This window comes from Gigantopelta aegis, chromosome 11 (genome assembly GCF_016097555.1).
Source record: "Gigantopelta aegis isolate Gae_Host chromosome 11, Gae_host_genome, whole genome shotgun sequence".
Classification (NCBI taxonomy): Eukaryota; Metazoa; Mollusca; class Gastropoda; order Neomphalida; family Peltospiridae; genus Gigantopelta; species Gigantopelta aegis.
In genome coordinates, this window is record NC_054709.1 from 11,835,186 (window position 1) to 11,861,053 (window position 25,868).

The 25,868-nt window shown below is 38.1% G+C and overlaps 1 protein-coding gene across 2 annotated transcripts in view; it reads left to right on the plus strand.

Moving 5' to 3' along the window:
* LOC121385363 (vacuolar protein sorting-associated protein 16 homolog) overlaps positions 1-25,868 on the plus strand; it is a 50,116-nt gene that overhangs the window by 10,314 nt on the left and 13,934 nt on the right. For both annotated transcript variants that reach the window (XM_041516020.1, XM_041516021.1), the window contains exons 4-15: positions 932-1,060; positions 3,249-3,393; positions 4,073-4,191; positions 5,296-5,412; positions 12,347-12,402; positions 13,489-13,563; positions 14,254-14,348; positions 15,117-15,193; positions 19,422-19,547; positions 20,338-20,465; positions 21,527-21,671; positions 22,524-22,658. In XM_041516020.1, the coding sequence (XP_041371954.1) occupies positions 932-1,060; positions 3,249-3,393; positions 4,073-4,191; positions 5,296-5,412; positions 12,347-12,402; positions 13,489-13,563; positions 14,254-14,348; positions 15,117-15,193; positions 19,422-19,547; positions 20,338-20,465; positions 21,527-21,671; positions 22,524-22,658 (1,347 nt within the window). The remainder of the gene's footprint in view (positions 1-931; positions 1,061-3,248; positions 3,394-4,072; positions 4,192-5,295; positions 5,413-12,346; positions 12,403-13,488; positions 13,564-14,253; positions 14,349-15,116; positions 15,194-19,421; positions 19,548-20,337; positions 20,466-21,526; positions 21,672-22,523; positions 22,659-25,868) is intronic.

Below are 25,868 nucleotides of genomic sequence, written 5' to 3' on the forward strand. Positions count from 1 at the left end.
TTTCAGCTTTTTCAGTGAACAGAAGAAAGGAATGTCTGCTTAACGACACCTCAGCACATTTTAAACTACATCCATACGATATCTAATATATGGCTATTTCAACATATGGGGCCGGGACATAGCCCAGTGGTAAAGTGTCTGTCTGATGCATTGTCAGTTTGGGATCGATCCCCATCGGTTGACCCATTCTCTGGTTAGGTTATTTCCCGTCCCAACCAGTGCACCGTAACTGGTATATCAAGGAAGGAAGGAGATGTTTTATTTAATGACGCTCTCAACACATTTTATTTACGGTTATATGGCGTCAGACATATGGTTAAGGACCACACAGATATTGAAAGAGGAAACCCGCTGTCATCACTTCATGGGCTACTCTTTTCGATTAGCAGCAAGGGATCTTTTATATGCACCATCCCACAGACAGGATAGTACATACCACAGCCTTTGTTACACCAAAGATCATGGTATGTGCTGTACTGTCTACGAGAAATGGCATATAAAAGATCCTGTGCTACAACTGGAAAAAATGTAGCAGGTTTCCACTAAGTCAAAGAAAGAACCAATGATTCTGGATATCCATATATCCTGTCCAACACAAGCAGACGATATTGCCCTCATTTCCCCTTTCCCTCGTAACATGCAAAACATGCTTCTGATGTGTGAAAATTAACTAGGTTCTGCCCATTATCCTACCAAAAATCAGCAAAATGTTAACATTGTGGCCAGTGAAAATTGATTTGGTCGAACAGGATCTAAACATAGAAATAACTAGAAATTCAGGGGAGATAACTCATTAAAAATTAAGGGGAGGTAACTCATTGCAAATTCAGGGAGATAACTCGTTTGGAATTTAGGGGAGATAACTCATTGGAACTTGCTCCACCAAACGGTAATTGATTTGAAGCAAAAACATTTGTTCTGTCTCTTGCAGTGGAACAGTGGTCACATTTTACAGCTTGGCTGGTCGAACACAGAAGAATTGCTTTGTATCCAAGACGATGGGGTTGTTCTCATCTACGATATATATCTCAACTTCAAACGGACGTTTGGTATGGGTCAGGTAAATATAGTCGTTGTTGTCTATGATATATATGTCAACTTCAAACAAATGTTTGGTGTGGGTCAGGTAAATATATTCATTCTTATCTACAATATATATCTCAACTTCAAATGAACATTTTGTATGGGTCAGGTAAATATATATTGAAATGTGATGTACAATATTTAATTCAACTTTAAGGCCCAAAACACATTGGATCTGCTTCTGAAACACATTGACAAAACACACCGTGTCTGTGCTGGCGCAAGCTACAGATCTGGCAACAGACATCATAGAACATGTGCTGTATTTTAACACTGGCAGCTGCACAATGTTTGAGACTTTTAAAAAAAATTCTTAATAAACAACAGGAGAGATATATCTTAAGCAATGTGGAATTATCATTAGTGTTGATGTTTGTAGAAGAAAATATATCCAAAGATATGAACACAGTTGATTATATTGATATACTGATAAGACGTACCAGACCCAGACGTCAAAATACATCAGACGTGGCATCTTTGCCACACTCCCCAGACATCAGAATACACCAGACATGGTGTTTTTGCCACACTCCCCAGACCCAGACATCAAAATACACCAGACATGGTGTCTTTGCCACACTCCCCAGACCCAGACCCAGACATCAAAATACACCAGACATGGCGTCTTTGCCACACTCCCGAGTCCCAGACCCAGACGTCAAAATACACCAGACATGGCATCTTTGCCACACTCCCCAAACCCAGATCCATACATCAAAATACACCAGACATGGTGTCTTTGCCACACTCCCCAGACCCAGATATCAAAATACACCAGACATGGCGTCTTTGCCACACTCCCCAAACCCAGATATCAAAATACACCAGACATGGCGTCTTTGCCACACTCCCCAGACCCAGATATCAAAATACACCAGACATGGCATCTTTGCCACACTCCCCAAACCCAGATCCATACATCAAAATACACCAGACATGGTGTCTTTGCCACACTCCCCAGACCCAGATATCAAAATACACCAGACATGGTGTCTTTGCCACACACCAGACCCAGATGTCAAAATATACCAGACGTGGTGTCTTTGCCACACTCCCCAGACCCATACGTCAAAATACACCAGACATGGTGTCTTTGTCACACTCACCAGACCCAGACCCAAACCCAGACATCAAAATACACCAGACATGGTGTCTTTGCCACACTCCCCAGACTCAGACCCAGACGTCAAAATACACCAGACATGGTGTCTTTGTCACACTCACCAGACCCAGAGTCAGACCCAGATGTCAAAATACACCAGACATGGTGTCTTTGCCACACTCCCCAGACCCAGAGTCAGACCCAGACATCAAATACACCAGGCATGGCGTCTTTGCCACACTCCCCAGACCCAGAGTCAGACCCAGAGGTCAAAATACACCAGACATGGTGTCTTTGCCACACTCCCCAGACCCAGACCCAGACGTCAAAATACACCAGATATGGTGTCTTTGCCACACTCCTCAGACCCAGACCCAAACATCAAAATACACCAGACATGGTGTCTGCCACACTCCCCAGACCCAGAGTCAGACCCAGATGTCAAAATACACCAGACATGATGTCTTTGCCACACTCCCCAAACCCAGACCCAAATCAGTGCTTGGCATGGGTAACTACTATACAGTCTACAGTGCTGTATAGTAATTAATTTGTGGCTCAAATCTAGATAAACAAATTGGAGAAGACCATGCATTGTTACGGCTTATTAATGATAGGACCATGTATTGTTATGGCATATTAATGATAGGACCATGCATTGTTGCTGCATATTAATGATAAGACCATGTATTGTTACTGCATATTAATGATAGGGCCATGTATTGTTACTGCATATTAATGATAGGACCATGTATTGTTACTGCATATTAATGATAAGACCATGTATTGTTACTGCATATTAATGATAGGACCATGTATTGTTATGACATATTAATGATAGGACCATGTATTGTTATGACATATAATGATAAGACCATGTATTGTTATGACATATTAATGATAAGACCATGTATTGTTATGGCATATTAATGATAAGACCATGTATTAGTATGGCATATTAATGATATGAACATGTATTGGTATGGCATATTAATGATATGACCATGTATTGTTATAGCATATTAATGATAGTTTGACATCACTGCTTGACTAAATATTGCAGGAAGCGAAAGACGTAAAGGTTTTGGACTGCAGAATTTTCTCCAGCTTTCAAGGAACTGGCATTGCAGTCATGACGACCGCTTTCCGAATATTTCTCATCACGAACGTGGAAGATCCCAGAATCCGAAGACTAGCAGAAATTCCTGGTACGTTTTTACTCTTTATTGATTAAATACAGAATATTAAACTTTGTGGTATGTGATGTCCTGTCTGTGGGAAAATCCAATTCCAACCAGTGCATCATGACTGGTATATCAAAGGCTGTTGGTATGAAAACTCCTATCAATAGGAAAGTTCATATATATATATATATATAAGAAGAGCAGGACGTAGCCAAGTGGTAAACTGCTTGCTTGATGCACGGTCGGTCTAGGATCAATCGCCGTCTGTGGGCCTGTTGGGCTATTTCTCGCTCTAGCCAATGCACCACGACTGATATATCAATGGCTGTGGTATGTGCTATCCTGTCTGTGGGATGGTGCATATGAAAGATCCCTTGTTACTAATGGAAAAATATTTCGGGTTTCCTCTCTAAGACTATATGTCAAAATTACCAAATATTGGACATCCAATAGCCGATCCAGCCAGTGCACCACAGCTGGTACATCAAAGGCCATGGTATGTGCTATCCTGTCTATGGGATGGTGCATATAAAATATCCCTTGCTGCCAATCGAAAAGAGTAGCGCATGAAGTGGTGACAGTGGATTTCCTCCTTCAATATCTGTGTGGTCCGTAACCATATGTCCGACGCCATATAACCGTAAATAAAATGTGTTGAGTGTGTCATTAAATAAACCATTTCCTTCCTGTTTGTCTGTTACAGGCCTGAACTCGGCTCCCAGTAGCTGGGCCATCATCAACATGGACCGACAGTCGAGGGCCCTCGTTGCCAAGGAAGCGGAACTGTATCTTGTGGACCACGGTGGACAGTATCAGCAACAGGTCAGTACTTAATGCCACTCGCACGTATTAAGGATATTAAACAAGCTTCCATTTCATATCATGCATATGTCCCCAGTGAATTAATTTTCAATTGTCACAAGCTTTATTTGTTCTAGGGTTGGCCACCCCTGTACAAATGAGTGGCACATTACATGTACCGGTATATAACATAAATTATTACCCATATTGTTAAGAATATCATGGGACATATCAAAGTGATATGTTCCACTAGAACGCCAAGTGGGATGTAACACTTTGTGACGTTATCGATTGGCGCACTACAACCTTACAGGAATGTCAACCAAATGAGTCGAGTGATATCAATTAACATCAATTATGGCTAATGAATAGGATATTAAACTCGCTAACATTTCGTATAAGGTTTTTGTTCCTCATGAAGTAATTTTTATTGTCATTCATTAAAGCTCTTGACAACTGAAAATTATTTCATTCAGGACAAACATAATACAAAATGGAAACTCGTTTAATATCCTATAAATAGAACATATATATATATATATATATATATATATATATATATATATATATATATATATATATATATATATATATATTTATGTATATCAAAAATAAAATTATCAATATACATGCATGTACACACATAGGATATTAAACGAGCTTCTGTTTCGTATCATGTTTATGTCACAATTGTCACAAGTTTTAGCTCACAGTAGGGACAGGATACCTGATGCGCGATTGGTCTAGGGTCAATCTCTGTCGGTGGGCCCATTGGGCTATTTTTGGTTCCAGCCAGTACTCCACAACTGGGATATCAAAGGCCATGGTATGTGTTATCCTGTCTGTGGATGGTGCATACAAAAGATCCCTTGCTATTAATGGAAAAATGTAGCAGGTTTTCTCTTTAAGCCTATTGACAAATGTTTGACATGCAATAGCCGATGATTAATTAATCAATGTGCTCTAGTGGTGTCGTTAGACAAAACAAACTTTCAGTTCACACTAGTTTTTAGTAATTTCCATAAATTGATGGCTGGTTGATGCCTATGGTTTCGGCACAATTAGAATTTAAATGTAATTTGATAAAAGGTATCTTCATTTGTTTTTGTTTTTTTGTTTTTTCAGAATCCCGAGATCTCAGATGTAGGTTCATATGTTGCCATGGCGGTTTCGTTTAACAGTAAATACCTCGCTCTGTTCACAGACACTGGGAGTATCTGGATTGGTTCCTCCGATCTTCAGGTTAGTTTGTGTATTGTGCCGCAGAGGCAAGGGGTGTTTGTTTAACGATACCATGACATGTTTTAAACTGCAGCTATTTGGTCTTGGACATATGGATGGAGAAGAGAAACAGACACAGACAGACAGACGTTTGTTTAATGATACCTGACATGTTTTAAACTACAGCTATTTAGTCTGACATATGGACGGAGAAGAGAAACAGACACAGACAGACAGACGTTTGTTTAACGATACCTGACATGTTTTAAACTGCAGCTATTTGGTCTGACATATGGATGGAGAAGAGAGACAGACACAGACAGACAGACGTTTGTTTAACGATACCTGACATGTTTTAAACTACAGCTATTTGGTCTGACATATGGACGGAGAAGAGAGACAGACACAGACAGACAGACGTTTGTTTAATGATACCTGACATGTTTTAAACTACAGCTATTTAGTCTGACATATAGACGGAGAAGAGAGACAGACACAGACAGACAGACGTTTGTTTAACGATACCTGACATGTTTTAAACTACAGCTATTTGGTCTCTGACATATGGATGGAGAAGAGAGACAGACACAGACAGACAGACGTTTGTTTAACGATACCTGACATGTTTTAAACTGCAGCTATTTGGTCTCTGACATATGGATGGAGAAGAGAGACAGACAGACAGACAGACAGACATTTGTTTAACAATACCTGACATGTTTTAAACTACAGCTATTTGGTCTGACATATGGATGGAGAAGAGAGACAGACACAGACAGACAGACGTTTGTTTAACGATACCTGACATGTTTTAAACTGCAGCTATTTGGTCTGACATATGGATGGAGAAGAGAGACAGACACAGACAGACAGACGTTTGTTTAACGATACCTGACATGTTTTAAACTACAGCTATTTGGTCTGACATATGGACGGAGAAGAGAGACAGACACAGACAGACAGACGTTTGTTTAATGATACCTGACATGTTTTAAACTACAGCTATTTGGTCTGACATATGGATGGAGAAGAGAGACAGGCACAGACAGACAGACGTTTGTTTAACGATACCATGACATGTTTTAAACTGCAGCTATTTGGTCTCTGACATATGGATGGAGAAGAGAGACAGACAGACGTTTGTTTAACAATACCTGACATGTTTTAAACTACGGCTATTTGGTCTCTGACATATGGATGGAGAAGAGAGACAGACACAGACAGACAGACGTTTGTTTAACGATACCTCGACATATTTTAAACTACAGCTATTCGGTCTTGGACATATGGATGGAGAAGAGAAACAGACACAGACAGACAGACGTTTGTTTAATGATACCTGACATGTTTTAAACTACAGCTATTTGGTCTCTGACATATAGACGGAGAAGAGAAACAGACACAGACAGACAGACGTTTGTTTAATGATACCTGACATGTTTTAAACTACAGCTATTTGATCTGACATATGGACAGAGAAGAGAAACAGACACAGACAGACAGACGTTTGTTTAATGATACCTGACATGTTTTAAACTACAGCTATTTGATCTGACATATGGACAGAGAAGAGAAACAGACACAGACAGACAGACGTTTGTTTAACGATACCATGACATGTTTTAAACTGCAGCTATTTGGTCTCTGACATATAGACAGAGAAGAGAAACAGACACAGACAGACGTTTGTTTAATGATACCTGACATGTTTTAAACTACAGCTATTTGGTCTGACATATGGACGGAGAAGAGAAACAGACACAGACAGACAGACGTTTGTTTAATGATACCTGACATGTTTTAAACTACAGCTATTTGGTCTGACATATGGACGGAGAAGAGAAACAGACACAGACAGAGATACATACGTTTGTTTAACGATACCTGACATGTTTTAAACTACAGCTATTTGGTCTGACATATGGACGGAGAAGAGAAACAGACACAGACAGACGTTTGTTTAATGATACCTGACATGTTTTAAACTACAGCTATTTGGTCTGACATATGGACGGAGAAGAGAAACAGACACAGACAGACAGACGTTTGTTTAATGATACCTGACATGTTTTAAACTACAGCTATTTGGTCTGACATATGGACGGAGAAGAGAAACAGACACAGACAGACAGACGTTTGTTTAATGATACCTGACATGTTTTAAACTACAGCTATTTGGTCTGACATATAGACGGAGAAGAGAAACAGACACAGACAGACAGACGTTTGTTTAATGATACCTGACATGTTTTAAACTACAGCTATTTAGTCTGACATATAGACGGAGAAGAGAGACAGACACAGACAGACAGACGTTTGTTTAACGATACCTGACATGTTTTAAACTACAGCTATTTGGTCTCTGACATATGGATGGAGAAGAGAGACAGACACAGACAGACAGACGTTTGTTTAACGATACCATGACATGTTTTAAACTACAGCTATTTGGTCTGACATATGGATGGAGAAGAGAGACAGACACAGACAGACAGACGTTTGTTTAACGATACCTGACATGTTTTAAACTGCAGCTATTTGGTCTCTGACATATGGATGGAGAAGAGAGACAGACAGACAGACAGACAGACGTTTGTTTAACAATACCTGACATGTTTTAAACTACAGCTATTTGGTCTGACATATGGATGGAGAAGAGAGACAGACACAGACAGACAGACGTTTGTTTAACGATACCTGACATGTTTTAAACTGCAGCTATTTGGTCTGACATATGGATGGAGAAGAGAGACAGACACAGACAGACAGACGTTTGTTTAACGATACCTGACATGTTTTAAACTACAGCTATTTGGTCTGACATATGGACGGAGAAGAGAGACAGACACAGACAGACAGACAGACACTTGTTTAATGATACCTGACATGTTTTAAACTACAGCTATTTGGTCTGACATATGGATGGAGAAAAGAGACAGGCACAGACAGACAGACGTTTGTTTAACGATACCATGACATGTTTTAAACTGCAGCTATTTGGTCTCTGACATATGGATGGAGAAGAGAGACAGACAGACGTTTGTTTAACAATACCTGACATGTTTTAAACTACGGCTATTTGGTCTCTGACATATGGATGGAGAAGACAGACAGACACAGACAGACAGACGTTTGTTTAACGATACCTCGACATATTTTAAACTACAGCTATTCGGTCTTGGACATATGGATGGAGAAGAGAAACAGACACAGACAGACAGACGTTTGTTTAATGATACCTGACATGTTTTAAACTACAGCTATTTGGTCTCTGACATATAGACGGAGAAGAGAAACAGACACAGACAGACAGACGTTTGTTTAATGATACCTGACATGTTTTAAACTACAGCTATTTGATCTGACATATGGACAGAGAAGAGAAACAGACACAGACAGACAGACGTTTGTTTAACGATACCATGACATGTTTTAAACTGCAGCTATTTGGTCTCTGACATATAGACGGAGAAGAGAAACAGACACAGACAGACGTTTGTTTAATGATACCTGACATGTTTTAAACTACAGCTATTTGGTCTGACATATGGACGGAGAAGAGAAACAGACACAGACAGACAGACGTTTGTTTAATGATACCTGACATGTTTTAAACTACAGCTATTTGGTCTGACATATGGACGGAGAAGAGAAACAGACACAGACAGAGATACATACGTTTGTTTAACGATACCTGACATGTTTTAAACTACAGCTATTTGGTCTGACATATGGACGGAGAAGAGAAACAGACACAGACAGACGTTTGTTTAATGATACCTGACATGTTTTAAACTACAGCTATTTGGTCTGACATATGGACGGAGAAGAGAAACAGACACAGACAGACAGACGTTTGTTTAATGATACCTGACATGTTTTAAACTACAGCTATTTGGTCTGACATATGGACGGAGAAGAGAAACAGACACAGACAGACAGACGTTTGTTTAATGATACCTGACATGTTTTAAACTACAGCTATTTGGTCTGACATATAGACGGAGAAGAGAAACAGACACAGACAGACAGACGTTTGTTTAATGATACCTGACATGTTTTAAACTACAGCTATTTGGTCTGACATATAGACGGAGAAGAGAAACAGACACAGACAGACAGACGTTTGTTTAATGATACCTGACATGTTTTAAACTACAGCTATTTGGTCTGACATATAGACGGAGAAGAGAAACAGACACAGACAGACAGACGTTTGTTTAATGATACCTGACATGTTTTAAACTACAGCTATTTGGTCTGACATATAGACGGAGAAGAGAGACAGACAGACAGACGTTTGTTTAATAATACCTGACATGTTTTAAACTACAGCTATTTGGTCTGACATATAGACGGAGAAGAGAAACAGACACAGACAGACGTTTGTTTAATGATACCTGACATGTTTTAAACTACAGCTATTTGGTCTGACATATAGACGGAGAAGAGAAACAGACAGACAGACAGACAGACGTTTGTTTAATAATACCTGACATGTTTTAAACTACAGCTATTTGGTCTGACATATAGACGGAGAAGAGAAACAGACACAGACAGACGTTTGTTTAACGATACCTGACATGTTTTAAACTACAGCTATTTGGTCTCTGACATATGGACGGAGAAGAGAAACAGACACAGACAGACGTTTGTTTAATAATACCTGACATGTTTTAAACTACAGCTATTTGGTCTGACATATGGACGGAGAAGAGAAACAGAAACAGATAGACAGACGTTTGTTTAATAATACCTGACATGTTTTAAACTACAGCTATTTGGTCTGACATATGGACGGAGAAGAGAAACAGAGACAGACAGACAGACGTTTGTTTAACGATACCTGACATGTTTTAAACTACAGCTATTTGGTCTGACATATGGACGGAGAAGAGAAACAGAGACAGACAGACAGACGTTTGTTTAATGATACCTGACATGTTTTAAACTACAGCTATTTGGTCTGACATATAGACGGAGAAGAGAAACAGACACAGACAGACAGACGTTTGTTTAATGATACCTGACATGTTTTAAACTACAGCTATTTGGTCTGACATATAGACGGAGAAGAGAGACAGACAGACAGACGTTTGTTTAATAATACCTGACATGTTTTAAACTACAGCTATTTGGTCTGACATATAGACGGAGAAGAGAGACAGACAGACAGACGTTTGTTTAATAATACCTGACATGTTTTAAACTACAGCTATTTGGTCTGACATATAGACGGAGAAGAGAAACAGACAGACAGACAGACGTTTGTTTAATAATACCTGACATGTTTTAAACTACAGCTATTTGGTCTGACATATAGACGGAGAAGAGAAACAGACACAGACAGACGTTTGTTTAACGATACCTGACATGTTTTAAACTACAGCTATTTGGTCTCTGACATATGGACGGAGAAGAGAAACAGACACAGACAGACGTTTGTTTAATAATACCTGACATGTTTTAAACTACAGCTATTTGGTCTGACATATGGACGGAGAAGAGAAACAGAAACAGACAGACAGATGTTTGTTTAATAATACCTGACATGTTTTAAACTACAGCTATTTGGTCTGACATATGGACGGAGAAGAGAAACAGAGACAGACAGACAGACGTTTGTTTAACGATACCTGACATGTTTTAAACTACAGCTATTTGGTCTGACATATGGACGGAGAAGAGAAACAGAGACAGACAGACAGACGTTTGTTTAATGATACCTGACATGTTTTAAACTACAGCTATTTGGTCTGACATATGGACGGAGAAGAGAAACAGAGACAGACAGACAGACGTTTGTTTAATAATACCTGACATGTTTTAAACTACAGCTTTGGTCTCTGACATATGGACGGGGGTGAGATTTAGATCAGTTGGTTGAGGTGCTTGCTTCAGAGGATCAAACCACCTTGGTGGATTCATTCAGTTGTTTGATTTTTTTCTTGTTCCAACCAGTGCACCATAACTGGTCAAAGGACGTGGTATGTGTTCCTGTCTGTGGAAATGTGCATATAAAAGATCCCTTGCTACTAATGAAAAATGTAGCGTGTTTCCGTCGGCTAGAGGGTATGTTTTATTATATAACATTTAGTGAAATATCTTAAAATATCAGTGAACTCGGTGACGATAACACATTTTAGAGTGAAAATTTCACTATTTCACTCTAAAATGTGTTATTGTCACTGTAGAAAGTGTTATCTTCACTGTAAGAAAGTGGGAACTATTTTGCTGCTGGCATTTTAAAAATAAAGGTAAATTGCCAAAAGTTATATAATAAATAGAAAATTCCGTGTTTTTTGTCAAATATGATTTATATCTCATCTCGTGAAATTTGCAATCATATCACACTCGTCGCGCAAGTTGCAAACTTCACGAGATGAGAGATAAATCATATTTGACAAAAAACGTGAAATATCCTATATGTAATGATGTCATAGCCTGTGACAGTTTAATAATATAATTGCACCAAGATAGCTTTGAAAATGTGCTGATCAGCCCAGGGAGAGACGTAGCCCAGTGGTAAAGCGCTCGCTTGATGCGTGGTCGTTTTAGGATCAATCACCATCGGTGGGCCCATTTCTCACTCCAGCCAGTGCACCACGACTGGTATACCAAAGGCCGTGGTATGTACTACTCTGTGGGATGGTGCATATAAAAGATTCCCTTGCTGCTGATCGAAAAGAGTAGCCCATGAAGTGGCGACAGCAGGTTTACTCCCTCAATATTTGTGTGGTCATTAACCATATGTCCGATGCCATATAACCGTAAATAAAATGTGTTGAGTGTGTCGTTAAATAAAACATTTCCTTCCTTCTGATCAGTCCACGACAATTCATGTTTACTAATATTTTTATTTTATTTTATAATTTTTTGGTCTGATATTATTTCACAGTTTTCATAGCTATCAATATTTTCTGTGTGCAACTTCCGTTGTCTTCTCTGTTTTCAGAAGTGTTTCTGCGAGTTCAACACCAAGTCTCGGTCGCGGCCTGATCAACTCGCCTGGTTCGTGCTTTGTTATTTTTATATTATTATTTCAGCAGTTTTAAATAGAGGATAATAAACAAGCTAACAATTATTATCAAATTTATGTACCGAGTGGAATAATTTTCACTTGTCACGAGCTTTAGCAAGTGACAAATGAACATTTTGCTTTTCCACATTACCTGTCCTCAACAAGTGCACCTCCCACCACACACAAGTGATCTGGTCTGAACATCCCAACAGCCAATGGGATGGCCTAAAATTCTTCAGCTGTATGCTCCCCGTAGTTCCGGTCATTTGACTATACCTTCCTTCATTTTCTCCATTTTCACTAGGGATTACCTTTGGTAATAATTGGTACTGAGTTTGTTATTCTGTTTATTAAACCAGCTTTTTTTTTCTTCTCTAAAAGCTTTTTTATTTTTGATATATATAAATGTATGTGAATGAAACTACTAATGGAAAAATGTAGTGGGTTTCCTCTCTAAAACTATATGTCAAAATTACCAAATGTTTCACATCCAGTAGTTGATGATTAATAAATCAATGTGCTCTAGTTGTGTTGTTAAACAAAATCAAGTTTATTTATCACCAATTTGTCGGGAATAAATGTTTAGTACAAAGTGTGATTAATTTTCAGAGGTCTGAATGGCGATTACGTATTGTTGTCCATATTAAATCTATATGTTGTTGTATTAAAGAGACATTCCTGAGTTTGCTGCATTGTTTGATGTTTCCGACTAATAAAATATTTCTACGATTAAACTTACATATTAAATATATTTTCTTGTTTAAAATATCAGTGTCTGTATATTCAATGTGTTTCTGGTCGTCTTAATATTTGTAAGAAGCCCAAACTGGATTTCGTCTTCAAATAATTTTGTACGTGCGAAAATAAATATTTTCGGAAATAAAACAAAATTTAACCCAGTACAAATATTAGAACAATCAGACACATGTTTAATATACAGCCACTAATATGTTATGCAGAAAAATATATTTGATATTTAATTAAAATCGTTAAAAAGTCTCTGTTAGTCTTAAACATTGCAGCAAACTCAGGAATGTCCCTTTAAATCTGTTTTTTTTTTATTGTTGTTGTTGCAGGTGTGGCAATGGTGCGGTTGTGGCATTGTGGGATCGACTGATGGTTGTCGTCGGACCAGACAAAGACTGGATAAAATATCTTTGTTCAATCTGTCACGTGAACTACACCGAACAAAATTATTTAAAAGCCAGTAGATATTTACAGTATTTTGCTTTAAGTATGGTTAAAAAAAAACCCACACCCATGAAATTCTTCTGCAGTAAGGTGTTGACGTGGTATGTTGTTAAACTTCATAATTTAAACAAATATTTAGAATAATTAAGTCTTGTTTGCATTTATGCACTATATGGCAATCAGAATAGTCGAGAGGTGCTTGCTTTTCTGCATTCATTTAAGAATTGACCACAATTATTGTTTGGTTCATGCAAGTATGGTACAAAATGGTAGCAAGTTTAATATCCTATTTATTACCCATTAATCCATTTCAAACTCATTTAATTAACGTTCCAATATGGTCATAGTGCGCAAGTTGTGTGACGTCGAAGTGTTACGTCCCACTTGGTGTTCTAGTGGGATGTAACACTTTGATACGTACCAAGATATTTTTAGCCCTACATGTATGGGTAATAACAGGTATTTTTCATAATAAGAGAATATAATTATAAATTTTAACATTAGTTTCCATGACTAAACAACTGATATATTAAATTAAACAACACTCTTGGAATAATATTAGGTGTTTTTTTACTACATAATAAGAAGAGTATAATAATTACATGTTTCGAGTTACTGAAACAGTTAATAGTTTCCTTGACTGAAGTCAGGTATAATTTTGACAGTCCCGTGGCTCTGGTCCAAGAGGAGGACGGGCTGCGAGTGTTCGGCAATGATGTTCACGAATTCTTGCAGAAAGTTCCACGTAAGTTTAAGTGTAGTATTAAGTGTTAAATGTGGCCTAGTGTTAAGTGTTGTATATTTTGGATGATGAATTTTTTTTTAAGTAATTAAAAAAGGGCACATCAAATGGGCTGGGGTTGGAGAGTCGTGTAATGCTCTGTTTATCTCTTTATCACATATACAGGCTCTCCAATTAGAGACTAAATTTACAGAAAGATATTTATTATCCACATAGTTGAAGATATACAGGGAAATATAACCAGTATAACACATGTGTCATAATGATTTAACGTGGCAACGAACTTCACAAATTCCTGCAGAAAGTTCCACGTAAGCTTTTTAATTAGAGCCTGAATTTACAAAAAGATATTTATTATCCACATACTTCAAGATTTACAGGGAAATATAACCAGTATAACACACGTGTATTATAATAATTTCACGTGCACAATAAATGACATAATTTTGGTAACATACAAACATACATCTGCTATGTCTACATATGAAATGAATAAATATAAATAAATAAAAAAAATAAAAAAATAAAAATAAGAGAATGAAGAAAACTGTTTTCTTGTGTAGATGTAACCGAGCAGATATTCAAGATTGGATCGATGGAGCCAGGAGCGATGCTGTTTGAAGCTTGTCGAGAATTTCACGTGCACAATAAATGACATAATTTTGGTAACATACAAACATACATCTGCTATGTCTACATATGAAATAAATAAATATAAATAAATAAAAAAAATAAAAATAAGAGAATGAAGAAAACTGTTTTCTTGTGTAGATGTAACCGAGCAGATATTCAAGATTGGATCGATGGAGCCAGGAGCGATGCTGTTTGAAGCTTGTCGAGAATTTCAGGTTCGATGTTTCATATTTTATTATCGTTTTTTTAAATCATTTTAAACATCACTCAAAGTTTCAGGTTTAGTCTGATGGTTAGCATCAGTTCTGCAATAGGGGCAGGATGAAGCCAGTGGTGAAATACTTGCTTAATGCGTAGTCAGTCTGGGATCGATTCCCATTGGTGGCCCCATTGGGCTATTTCTAGTTTCATCCTGTGCACCACGACTGGTATATCAAAAGTTGTGGTATGTATTATACTGTCCGTGGGATGGTGCATACAAAAGATCCTTTGCTACAAATGGAAAAATATAGCTGGTTTCTTCTCTAAGACTATATGTCAAAATTACCAAATGTTTGACCTCCAAATTAGTAAATCAATGTGCTCTAGTGGTGTTGTTCAACAAAAACAAACTTTAATAGTTATGCAATAAACAGTTAAGATTAATTTCTTTTCTGGACTTTATTTTTAAAATCTCCAATTTATATATTTACTGTACTTTTTCTTTTTAAAAATCAAAATATAATGACTCATTTTCTAATATGCTAAAAAGTTACGATGTGGTATACCATAGGTTTGTAGTTTGACTAAACTTAGTGTCCATTTTTATGGGGTTGAAACTAGGGTCATCAACTGACATACATGTAGCTTGTGTTTTGACTCTTTCAGAAGCGCAGATATTGAGGGAGGAAACACGCTGTCGCTACTTCATGGGCTACTCTTTTCGATTAGCAGCACAGGATTTTTTATATGTCTCGCCCTCCTATGTTTTGGCTGTTTCAGAAAGTATATATGTTGATATGATTCCAGTCATGAAGCCAGACTGTTCATACAAGTGACATAGGTTGTGTTTTGGCTGTTTCAGAAAGTATATATGTTGATATGATTCCAGTCATGAAGCCAGACTGTTCATACAAGTGACATAGGTTGTGTTTTGGCTGTTTCAGAAAGTATATATGTTGATATGATTCCAGTCATGAAGCCAGACTGTTCATACAAGTGACATAGGTTGTGTTTTGGCTGTTTCAGAAAGTATATATGTTGATATGATTCCAGTCATGAAGCCAGACTGTTCATACAAGTGACATAGGTTGTGTTTTGGCTGTTTCAGAAAGTATATATGTTGATATGATTCCAGTCATGAAGCCAGACTGTTCATACAAGTGACATAGGTTGTGTTTTGGCTGTTTCAGAAAGTATATATGTTGATATGATTCCAGTCATGAAGCCAGACTGTTCATACAAGTGACATAGGTTGTGTTTTGGCTGTTTCAGAAAGTATATATGTTGATATGATTCCAGTCATGAAGCCAGACTGTTCATACAAGTGACATAGGTTGTGTTTTGGCTGTTTCAGAAAGTATATATGTTGATATGATTCCAGTCATGAAGCCAGACTGTTCATACAAGTGACATAGGTTGTGTTTTGGCTGTTTCAGAAAGTATATATGTTGATATGATTCCAGTCATGAAGCCAGACTGTTCATCCAAGTGACATAGGTTGTGTTTTGGCTGTTTCAGAAAGTATATATGTTGATATGATTCCAGTCATGAAGCCAGACTGTTCATACAAGTGACATAGGTTGTGTTTTGGCTGTTTCAGAAAGTATATATGTTCATATGATTCCAGTCATGAAGCCAGACTGTTCATACAAGTGACATAGGTTGTGTTTTGGCTGTTTCAGAAAGTATATATGTTGATATGATTCCAGTCATGAAGCCAGACTGTTCATACAAGTGACATAGGTTGTGTTTTGGCTGTTTCAGAAAGTATATATGTTCATATGATTCCAGTCATGAAGCCAGACTGTTCATACAAGTGACATAGGTTGTGTTTTGGCTGTTTTAGAAAGTATATATGTTGATATGATTCCAGTCATGAAGCCAGACTGTTCATACAAGTGACATAGGTTGTGTTTTGGCTGTTTCAGAAAGTATATATGTTGATATGATTCCAGTCATGAAGCCAGACTGTTCATACAAGTGACATAGGTTGTGTTTTGGCTGTTTCAGAAAGTATATATGTTCATATGATTCCAGTCATGAAGCCAGACTGTTCATACAAGTGACATAGGTTGTGTTTTGGCTGTTTTAGAAAGTATATATGTTCATATGATTCCAGTCATGAAGCCAGACTGTTCATACAAGTGACATAGGTTGTGTTTTGGCTGTTTCAGAAAGTATATATGTTGATATGATTCCAGTCATGAAGCCAGACTGTTCATACAAGTGACATAGGTTGTGTTTTGGCTGTTTCAGAAAGTATATATGTTGATATGATTCCAGTCATGAAGCCAGACTGTTCATACAAGTGACATAGGTTGTGTTTTGGCTGTTTTAGAAAGTATATATGTTCATATGATTCCAGTCATAAAGCCAGACTGTTCATACAAGTGACATATACTCTTCAAAAAAAGAAACGCAAAAGGGTACAAATGGGTTATAACTCCGATTTTATGTTTCCTACCGGTTCATGCTTTGTGAATATAAGGTCATTGCATGTCCCAAACACATTCCCACGGTTACATTTGATAAAACGCAGCTACTGTACAATAAAGTTCCAAAATGTGAATATCGTAAAAACGCAGCCACGTGCAAACCATGTCACCACTGCACGTGCGTTGTCTGCACGTGCAACATGAACACCGACAGTATAAAAGTGCAGGGTGTTCGCTTGCCTGGCCTCTGTATCTGGCTGACAGTTGACAATCCAGGACATGCCACGTCTCAGTGAACCGCAGAGAAACAATGCCATCGGCCGACTAGACGCAGGCGAATCCAGAACGGCCGTTGCCAGGGCATTCCATGTGTCCCCAAGCACCATCTCCAGACTGTGGGACCGTTACCAGCAACATGGATCAACACGTGACCTCCCTAGATCCGGTCGATCACGGGTCACTACCCCCGGGCAGGACCGCTACATCCGGGTACGCCACCTTCGGGAACGATTGACTACTGCCACCTCCACAGCCGCAGCAATACCAGGTTTGCGCAGGATATCCGACCAGACCGTACGGAACCGCCTACATGAGGTAGGAATTCGTGCCAGACGTCCAGTTCGAGGTGTCATCTTAACACCACAACACCGTCGACTCCGACTGCAGTGGTGCCAGATTCATCGACAATGGCCTCAACTGCGATGGAGACAGGTGTGGTTCAGTGACAAGTCCCGATTTCTGCTCCGACGTCATGATGGAAGATGTCGCGTGTATAGGCGTCGTGGTGAACGTTATGCGGCAAACTGCGTGCAGGAAGTGGACAGATTCGGCGGGGGTAGTGTCATGGTGTGGGCAGCCATCCATACACTGGCAGAACTGACCTGGTCCACGTGCAGGGCAACCTGAATGCACAGGGCTACATTGACCAGATCCTCCGGCCACACATCGTTCTAGTTATGGCCAACGCCAACGCAGTGTTCCAACATGACAACGCCAGGCCTCACACAGCACGTCTCACAACGGCTTTCCTACAGAACAACAACATTAATGTCCTTCCTTGGCCATCGATATCACCGGATTTGAACCCAATTGAGCATCTATGGGACGAGTTGGACCGACGCCTCCGACAGCGACAATCACAGCCCCAGACCCTGCCCGAGCTGGCAGCAGCCTTGCAGGCCGAGTGGGCCACCATCCCCCGGGACGTCATCCGTACTCTGGTTGCTTCAATGGGCAGGCGGTGCCAGGCAGTTGTCAACACACGCGGAGGCCACACCCGGTATTGACTCCAGATGACCTTGACCTTGGTGGTGTGTCCTATCACTTACTCACAATGGACTAGAGTGAATTGTGAACAATCCTGCAACATTTGGTAATTATCGGACTCACCATTCAATAATTAAATCAATTCTCCAAATGTTACGACAATGTGGTTTTGCATTTCTTCTTTTGAAGAGTATAGGTTGTGTTTTGGCTGTTTCAGAAAGTATATATGTTGATATGATATGTTCATACAACTGACATAGCTTGTGTTTTGACCGTTTTCAGAAAGTATATATGTTCATATGATATGTTCATACAACTGACATGGCTTGTGTGTTGACCGTTTCAGAAAGTATATATGTAGATATGATATGTTCATACAACTGACATGGCTTGTGTGTTGACCGTTTTCAGAAAGTATATATGTAGATATGATATGTTCATACAACTGACATGGCTTGTGTGTTGACCGTTTTCAGAAAGTATATATGTTGATATGATATGTTCATACAACTGACATGGCTTGTGTGTTGACCGTTTTCAGAAGCGCAGTCAGAAAGCGGACGAGTACGTGCGTATGATCAAGGACAGACTGGATCTAGCCATCGATCAGTGTATTCAGGCGGCGGGACACGAACTCGAACCAGCTAGACAGAAACAGCTGCTCAGGGTTTGTAGAAAATGTGTCAAAGCAGCAATCTCTTTATTTTTAGTATTTAAATCTTCAATATTTTTTGTACTTAAGCTCGGATATTTTTAGTATTTAAGATTGATTTTTTTAGTATTTAAGGTTAGATATTTTTAGTATTTGAGCTTGGGTCTGTTTAGTATTTAAGCTGGACTATGTTTAGTATTTAAGCTTGGATCTTTTTAGTATAATTTAAGGATGGGTCTTTTTAGTATTTATACTTAGGTATTGTTAATATTTATGCTTGGATATTTTGGATATTTAAGATTTGGTATTTTTCATGTTTAGGCTTGGTTATTTTTAGTGTGAGCTTGGGTCGTTTTGGTATTTAAACTTGCTCATTATTAGTATTATTTAAGCTGGAATACGTTAACCTTGGATTTTTTAGTATTTAAATCTTGGATATTTTTGGAATTAAACTTGGATATTTTTAGTTTTTAAACTTGGATTATTTAATTTTTAAGCTTGGATACTTTTTAGGATTTAAACTTAGATATTTTAACATTTAAGGTTGGGTACTTCTAATATTTCTTTAACATTTAAATTTCATCACCATATTTAAATGTTGGATCGTTTTAAATAGTATTTAAAATATCTGTTGGATATTTTTAGTACATGTATTTGACCATTTTAAAATAGGCCATCAAGTTTTAAACAGCAAACAGAAGGAAATTATTATTTTTGTTTTTACATTATAATTAAATATTTGTTTATTATTATTCTGTAAGTTATGCCAGAATGTTTTTTTTTTTTATTATTTTTTTTTTTTCAGGCTGCATCATTTGGCAAGTGTTTTCTGACCGACTATCAACCAGCGGCATTTGTAAACATGTGTCAGATGTTACGAGTCCTCAACCAGACAAAACATCACTCAGTGGGGATTCCCCTCACATACACACAGTATCCTTGTTTCACACTGGTTAATTTTTCTGTTTCAGCTACTGCCCAAAGGCTGGATGATCAAAGGCCGTGGTGATTTTCTGAAGGTGTAACCTTTGTGATGGCAGCAAATTTCCTGTTTCTTTACTGGTCTCTCATCTGTCTGTCTGTCTGTCTTTGTCTCTCAGTGGGGATTCCCCTCACATATGCACAGTATCCTTGTTTAACACTGGTTCCTTTTCCTGTTCCAACTCCTCTTCTTCTTCTTCTTTTCGTTCCTTCTTGTAATGATATCACAGGGAGATGTTTGCTGCCAGGATGAATCTCACAGTGACACGGAGGGATTCCTGGTCTCCATAAAGTTTTTCTTCTGTGTTTTTCGGTGTTGGCCAGTGAGCATCTCTGAGTTGGCTGTGTTGTTGGCTGTATTGTAGGATGTGTTCAACAGTTTCTGCGGCTTGTTCACAAGGACAGATTGGAGGGGAGACAAGTTTAATCCTGGCAACTACTGCCCAAAGGCTGATGGATCAAAGGCTGTGGTTTGTAGTGTTGTTGTTTGTTGGGAAGTACATGTTAGAGATTCCTTGGTGTTTTTCTGAAGGTGTAACCTATATGATGGCAGCAAATTTCCTCTTTCTTTGTGCTGGTCTTCATGTCTGTCTCTCAGTCGCTGTCTGTCTGTCTCTGTCTGTCTGTCTCTCTCTGTCTCTTTCTCTCTCTCTCTCTCTCGCTCTCTCTCTCTCTCTCTCTCTCTCTCTCTCTCTCTCTCTCTCTCTCTCTCTCTCTCTCTCTCTCTCTCTCTCTCTCAACTAACTTATATGTCACAGAGTAATCAATTTCAAGTTAACTTCTACATCATAGATCAATCAATATTGATCATTCTCTTTCACTGTATGGTATGGCTGTTGTGACCGGTTCATTACCTAGGAGCAGCCAGTCATGTTTTTAAATCGATAACACATGTGGTCAAGTGTTTACATGTTTTTAAATCGATATAACATGTGTGTGTTATTAGTGTTAAGTGTGTGTTATCCTAAATAGTGAATGACGTAAGAAAATATCTTCCTGAACTCCTGCACCAGACTGGAGCACCTGACGACTCCCGTTCTTATCGATCGGCTCGTCGTGCGCAAACTCTTCTGTCTGGCCATCAAGATCTGCCAGTATCTGAAAATACCAGAGTCCGAGGGATCCAGCCGGATACTCGCACACTGGGCATGCTACAAGGTCAGAGTTTGTGTTGAAATCTCCAAAGAGTTTGTGTTAAAATCTCTAAAAGAGTTTGTGTTGAAATTTTTAAAGTGTGTATTAAAATCTATAAAATGTTAGTTAAATTCTCTAATTTAAAAGAGTTTGTGTTGAAATTTCTAAAGAGTTTGTGTTGAATTTATAAAGTGTTCGTTAAAATCTCTAAAGAGTTTTTGTGTTGAATCTCTAAAAGAGTTTGTGTTGAAATCTCTAAAGGGTTTGTGTTAAAATCTCTAAAGAGTTTTTGTGTTGAATCTCTAAGTAGTTTGTGATGAAATCTTTAAGGGTTTGTGTTGAAAATTAAATCTCTGAAGTGTTTGTGTTGAAATCTCTAAAGTGTTTGTGTTGAAATCTCTAAAAGGTTTGTGTTAAATTCTCTAAAGAGTTTGTGTTGAAATCTCTAAAGGGTTTGTGTTGAAATCTCTAAAGAGTTTATGTTGAAATTTTTAAAGGGTTTGGGTTAAATTCTCTAATGATTTTGTTTTGATGTTTGACATTCAATAGCCGATGATTCATAAATCAATGTGCTTTTTAACTTTGATGCATATAAAAGATCCCTTGCTACTAATGAAAAAGTGTAGCAGATTTTCTTTCTAACACTATATGTTAAAATTTCAAAATGTTTGACATCCAATAGCCGATGATTAATTAATCAATGTGCTCTAGCTGTGTCGTTAAACAAAACAAACTTTGACTTTAAGTTTTAAAACTTAAACTTGTGGTGCACTAGTTGGAACAGGAAAAAAACAATCAGTTGAATGGATCCACTATGGTGGTTCGATCCTGTGACGTAATTTTTGTGTAAACCTTCCTTTCCTATTGTTCATTCAGGTTCAACAGAAGAGCGTGGATGAGGAGACGTTGGCTCGAGCGATCTCTCAGAAACTGCTAGACGTGCCTGGCGTTTCCTTCAAGGAGATCGCTAGTGAAGCCCTGGAACAGGGCAGGAAACAGCTGGCTATCAAGGTAAAACCGCTGTCTATCAAGGTAAAACAGCTGTCTATTGAGGTAAAACAGCTGGCTATCGAGGTAACACAGCTGGCTATCGAGGTAACACAGCTGGCTACCAAGGTAACACAGCTGGCTACCAAGGTAAAATGGCTGGCTACCAAGGTAAAACAGCTGGCTATCGAAGTAACACAGCTGGCTATCGAGGTAACACAGCTGGCTATCGAGGTAACACAGCTGGCTACCAAGGTAAAATGGCTGGCTATCAAGGTAAAACCGCTGTCTATCGAGGTAAAACAGCTGTCTATCGAGGTAAAACAGCTGTCTATCGAGGTAAAACGGCTGGCTATCGAGGTAACACAGCTGGCTATCGAGGTAAAACAGCTGGCTATTGAGGTAACACAGCTGGCTATCGAGGTAACACAGCTGGCTACCAAGGTAAAATGGCTGGCTATCAAGGTAAAACAGCTGGCTATCGAGGTAAAACAGCTGGCTATTGAAGTAACACAGCTGGCTACCAAGGTAGAATGGCTGGCTACCAAGGAAAAACAGCTGGCTGTCAAGGTAAAACAGCTGCCTGTCAAGGTAAAACAGCTGGCTGTCAAGGTAAAACAGCTGGCTGTCAAGGTAAAACAGCTGCCTGTCGAGGTAAAACAGCTGCCTGTCATGGTAAAACAGCTGCCTGTCAAGGTAAAACAGCTGGCTATCAAGGTAAAACAGCTGGCTATCAAGGTAAAACAGCTGGCTATCAAGGTAAACATAGTGTTTAATTTGTCGCTCGCAAAATTGGTGAATATAATAATTTTTTATTTCATTACTAATTCTCTAAAATGCTAATTCGAAAATCATCTGTCTATTGATGTCCCTCCATTTTTTTACTTTTTGGCTGCTACATTGCAAATATTTTATGGGCTTCAGCCTAAACTGTGGCCATATCCACCTGGTTCAACATATCCAACTCTGAGTTAATAAAACCATATGAAGCATACGTGTAATAACAAGTGTTATTATTCACATGGTTCAACATAACAGAGTTAATGAAAATCATATGAAGAATACGTGTAATAACAAGTGTTATTATTCACATGGTTGAACATAACAGAGTTAATGAAAACCATATGAAGCATATGTGTAATAACAAGTGTTATTATTCACATGGTTCAACATAACGGAGTTAATGAAAATCATATGAAGCATACGTGTAATAACAAGTGTTATTATTCACATGGTTCAACATAACAGAGTTAATGAAAATCATATGAAGCATACGTATAATAACAAGTGTTATTATTCACATGGTTCAACATAACCGAGTTAATATAAAAATCATATGAAGCATACGTGTAATAACAAGTGTTATTATTCACATGGTTCAACATAACAGAGTTAATGAAAACCATATGAAGCATACGTGTAATAACAAGTGTTATTATTCACATGGTTCAACATAACAGAGTTAATGAAAATCATATGAAGCATACGTATAATAACAAGTGTTATTATTCACATGGTTCAACATAACCGAGTTAATATAAAAATCATATGAAGCATACGTGTAATAACAAGTGTTATTATTCACATGGTTCAACATAACAGAGTTAATGAAAATCATATGAAGCATACGTGTAATAACAAGTGTTATTATTCACATGGTTCAACATAACAGAGTTAATGAAAATCATATGAAGCATACGTGTAATAACAAGTGTTATTATTCACATGGTTCAACATAACAGAGTTAATGAAAATCATATGAAGCATACGTGTAATAACAAGTGTTATTATTCACATGGTTCAACATAACCGAGTTAATGAAAATCATATGAAGCATACGTGTAATAACAAGTGTTATTATTCACATGGTTCAACATAACCGAGTTAATAAAACCATATGAAGCATACGTGTAATAACAAGTGTTATTATTCACATGGTTCAACATAACGGAGTTAATGAAAATCATATGAAGCATACGTGTAATAACAAGTGTTATTATTCACATGGTTCAACATAACAGAGTTAATGAAAACCATATGAAGCATACGTGTAATAACAAGTGTTATTATTCACATGGTTCAACATAACAGTTAATAAAACCATATGAAGCATACGTGTAATAACAAGTGTTATTATTCACATGGTTCAACATAACAGAGTTAATGAAAATCATATGAAGCATACGTGTAATAACAAGTGTTATTATTCACATGGTTCAACATAACAGAGTTAATGAAAACCATATGAAGCATACGTGTAATAACAAGTGTTATTATTCACATGGTTCAACATAACAGTTAATAAAACCATATGAAGCATACGTGTAATAACAAGTGTTATTATTCACATGGTTCAACATAACCGAGTTAATAAAACCATATGAAGCATACGTGTAATAACAAGTGTTATTATTCACATGGTTCAACATAACCGAGTTAATAAAATCATATGAAGCATACGTGTAATAACAAGTGTTATTATTTCACATGGTTCAACATAACAGAGTTAATGAAAACCATATGAAGCATACGTGTAATAACAAGTGTCATAACAGTCTGTGGGTTTCTTGTCTGAGGTGCTTGGATTGAAGGTTCAAATCACCTATGTGGACCCATTTTCTATGATTGGGTTTTGTTCTGTCTCAAACAGTTCCCCACAAAAACAAAACTTTAACTTTAACTTTGATTTTTTTTTTTTTTTTTTTTTTTTTTTTTAGTATATCATGCCTGTATTTAGTGAAACCCATCTAAACTGGAAACCCACGACACCAAGTAAAACGTCTGGTTTTAAGGGGTATCCAGATTAGAAAGGTTGTATATTGTGTACTGATACTTGAAAAAGGGACCATAAAAATACATCTGGTTTTGAGGGAATTCCGGTTTACAGGTGGTCAAGTTTTGAGGTGTTTCTCTGTATATTAGAGCCATACCAGGGCCACAGAAGGGCACTTTCTTGTATTATTCTGTAGTGGATAGGTGGGGGGGGGGGGGGCAGCCCATTGAATGCCTGCCTGTTTAACTGTAAAACCGGCTTCATTGGTGTCGTGGTTCCGCCATTGGTCATAAGGCTGGTAGGTACTGGGTACGCAGCCCGGTACTGGCTCCAACCCAGAGCGAGTTTTAACGACTCAGTGTGTAGGTGTAAGACCACTACACCCTCTGCTCTCTCACTAACCACTGACAACTAACCCACTGTCCTGGACACTGGACAAACATCCCAGATAGCTGAGGTGT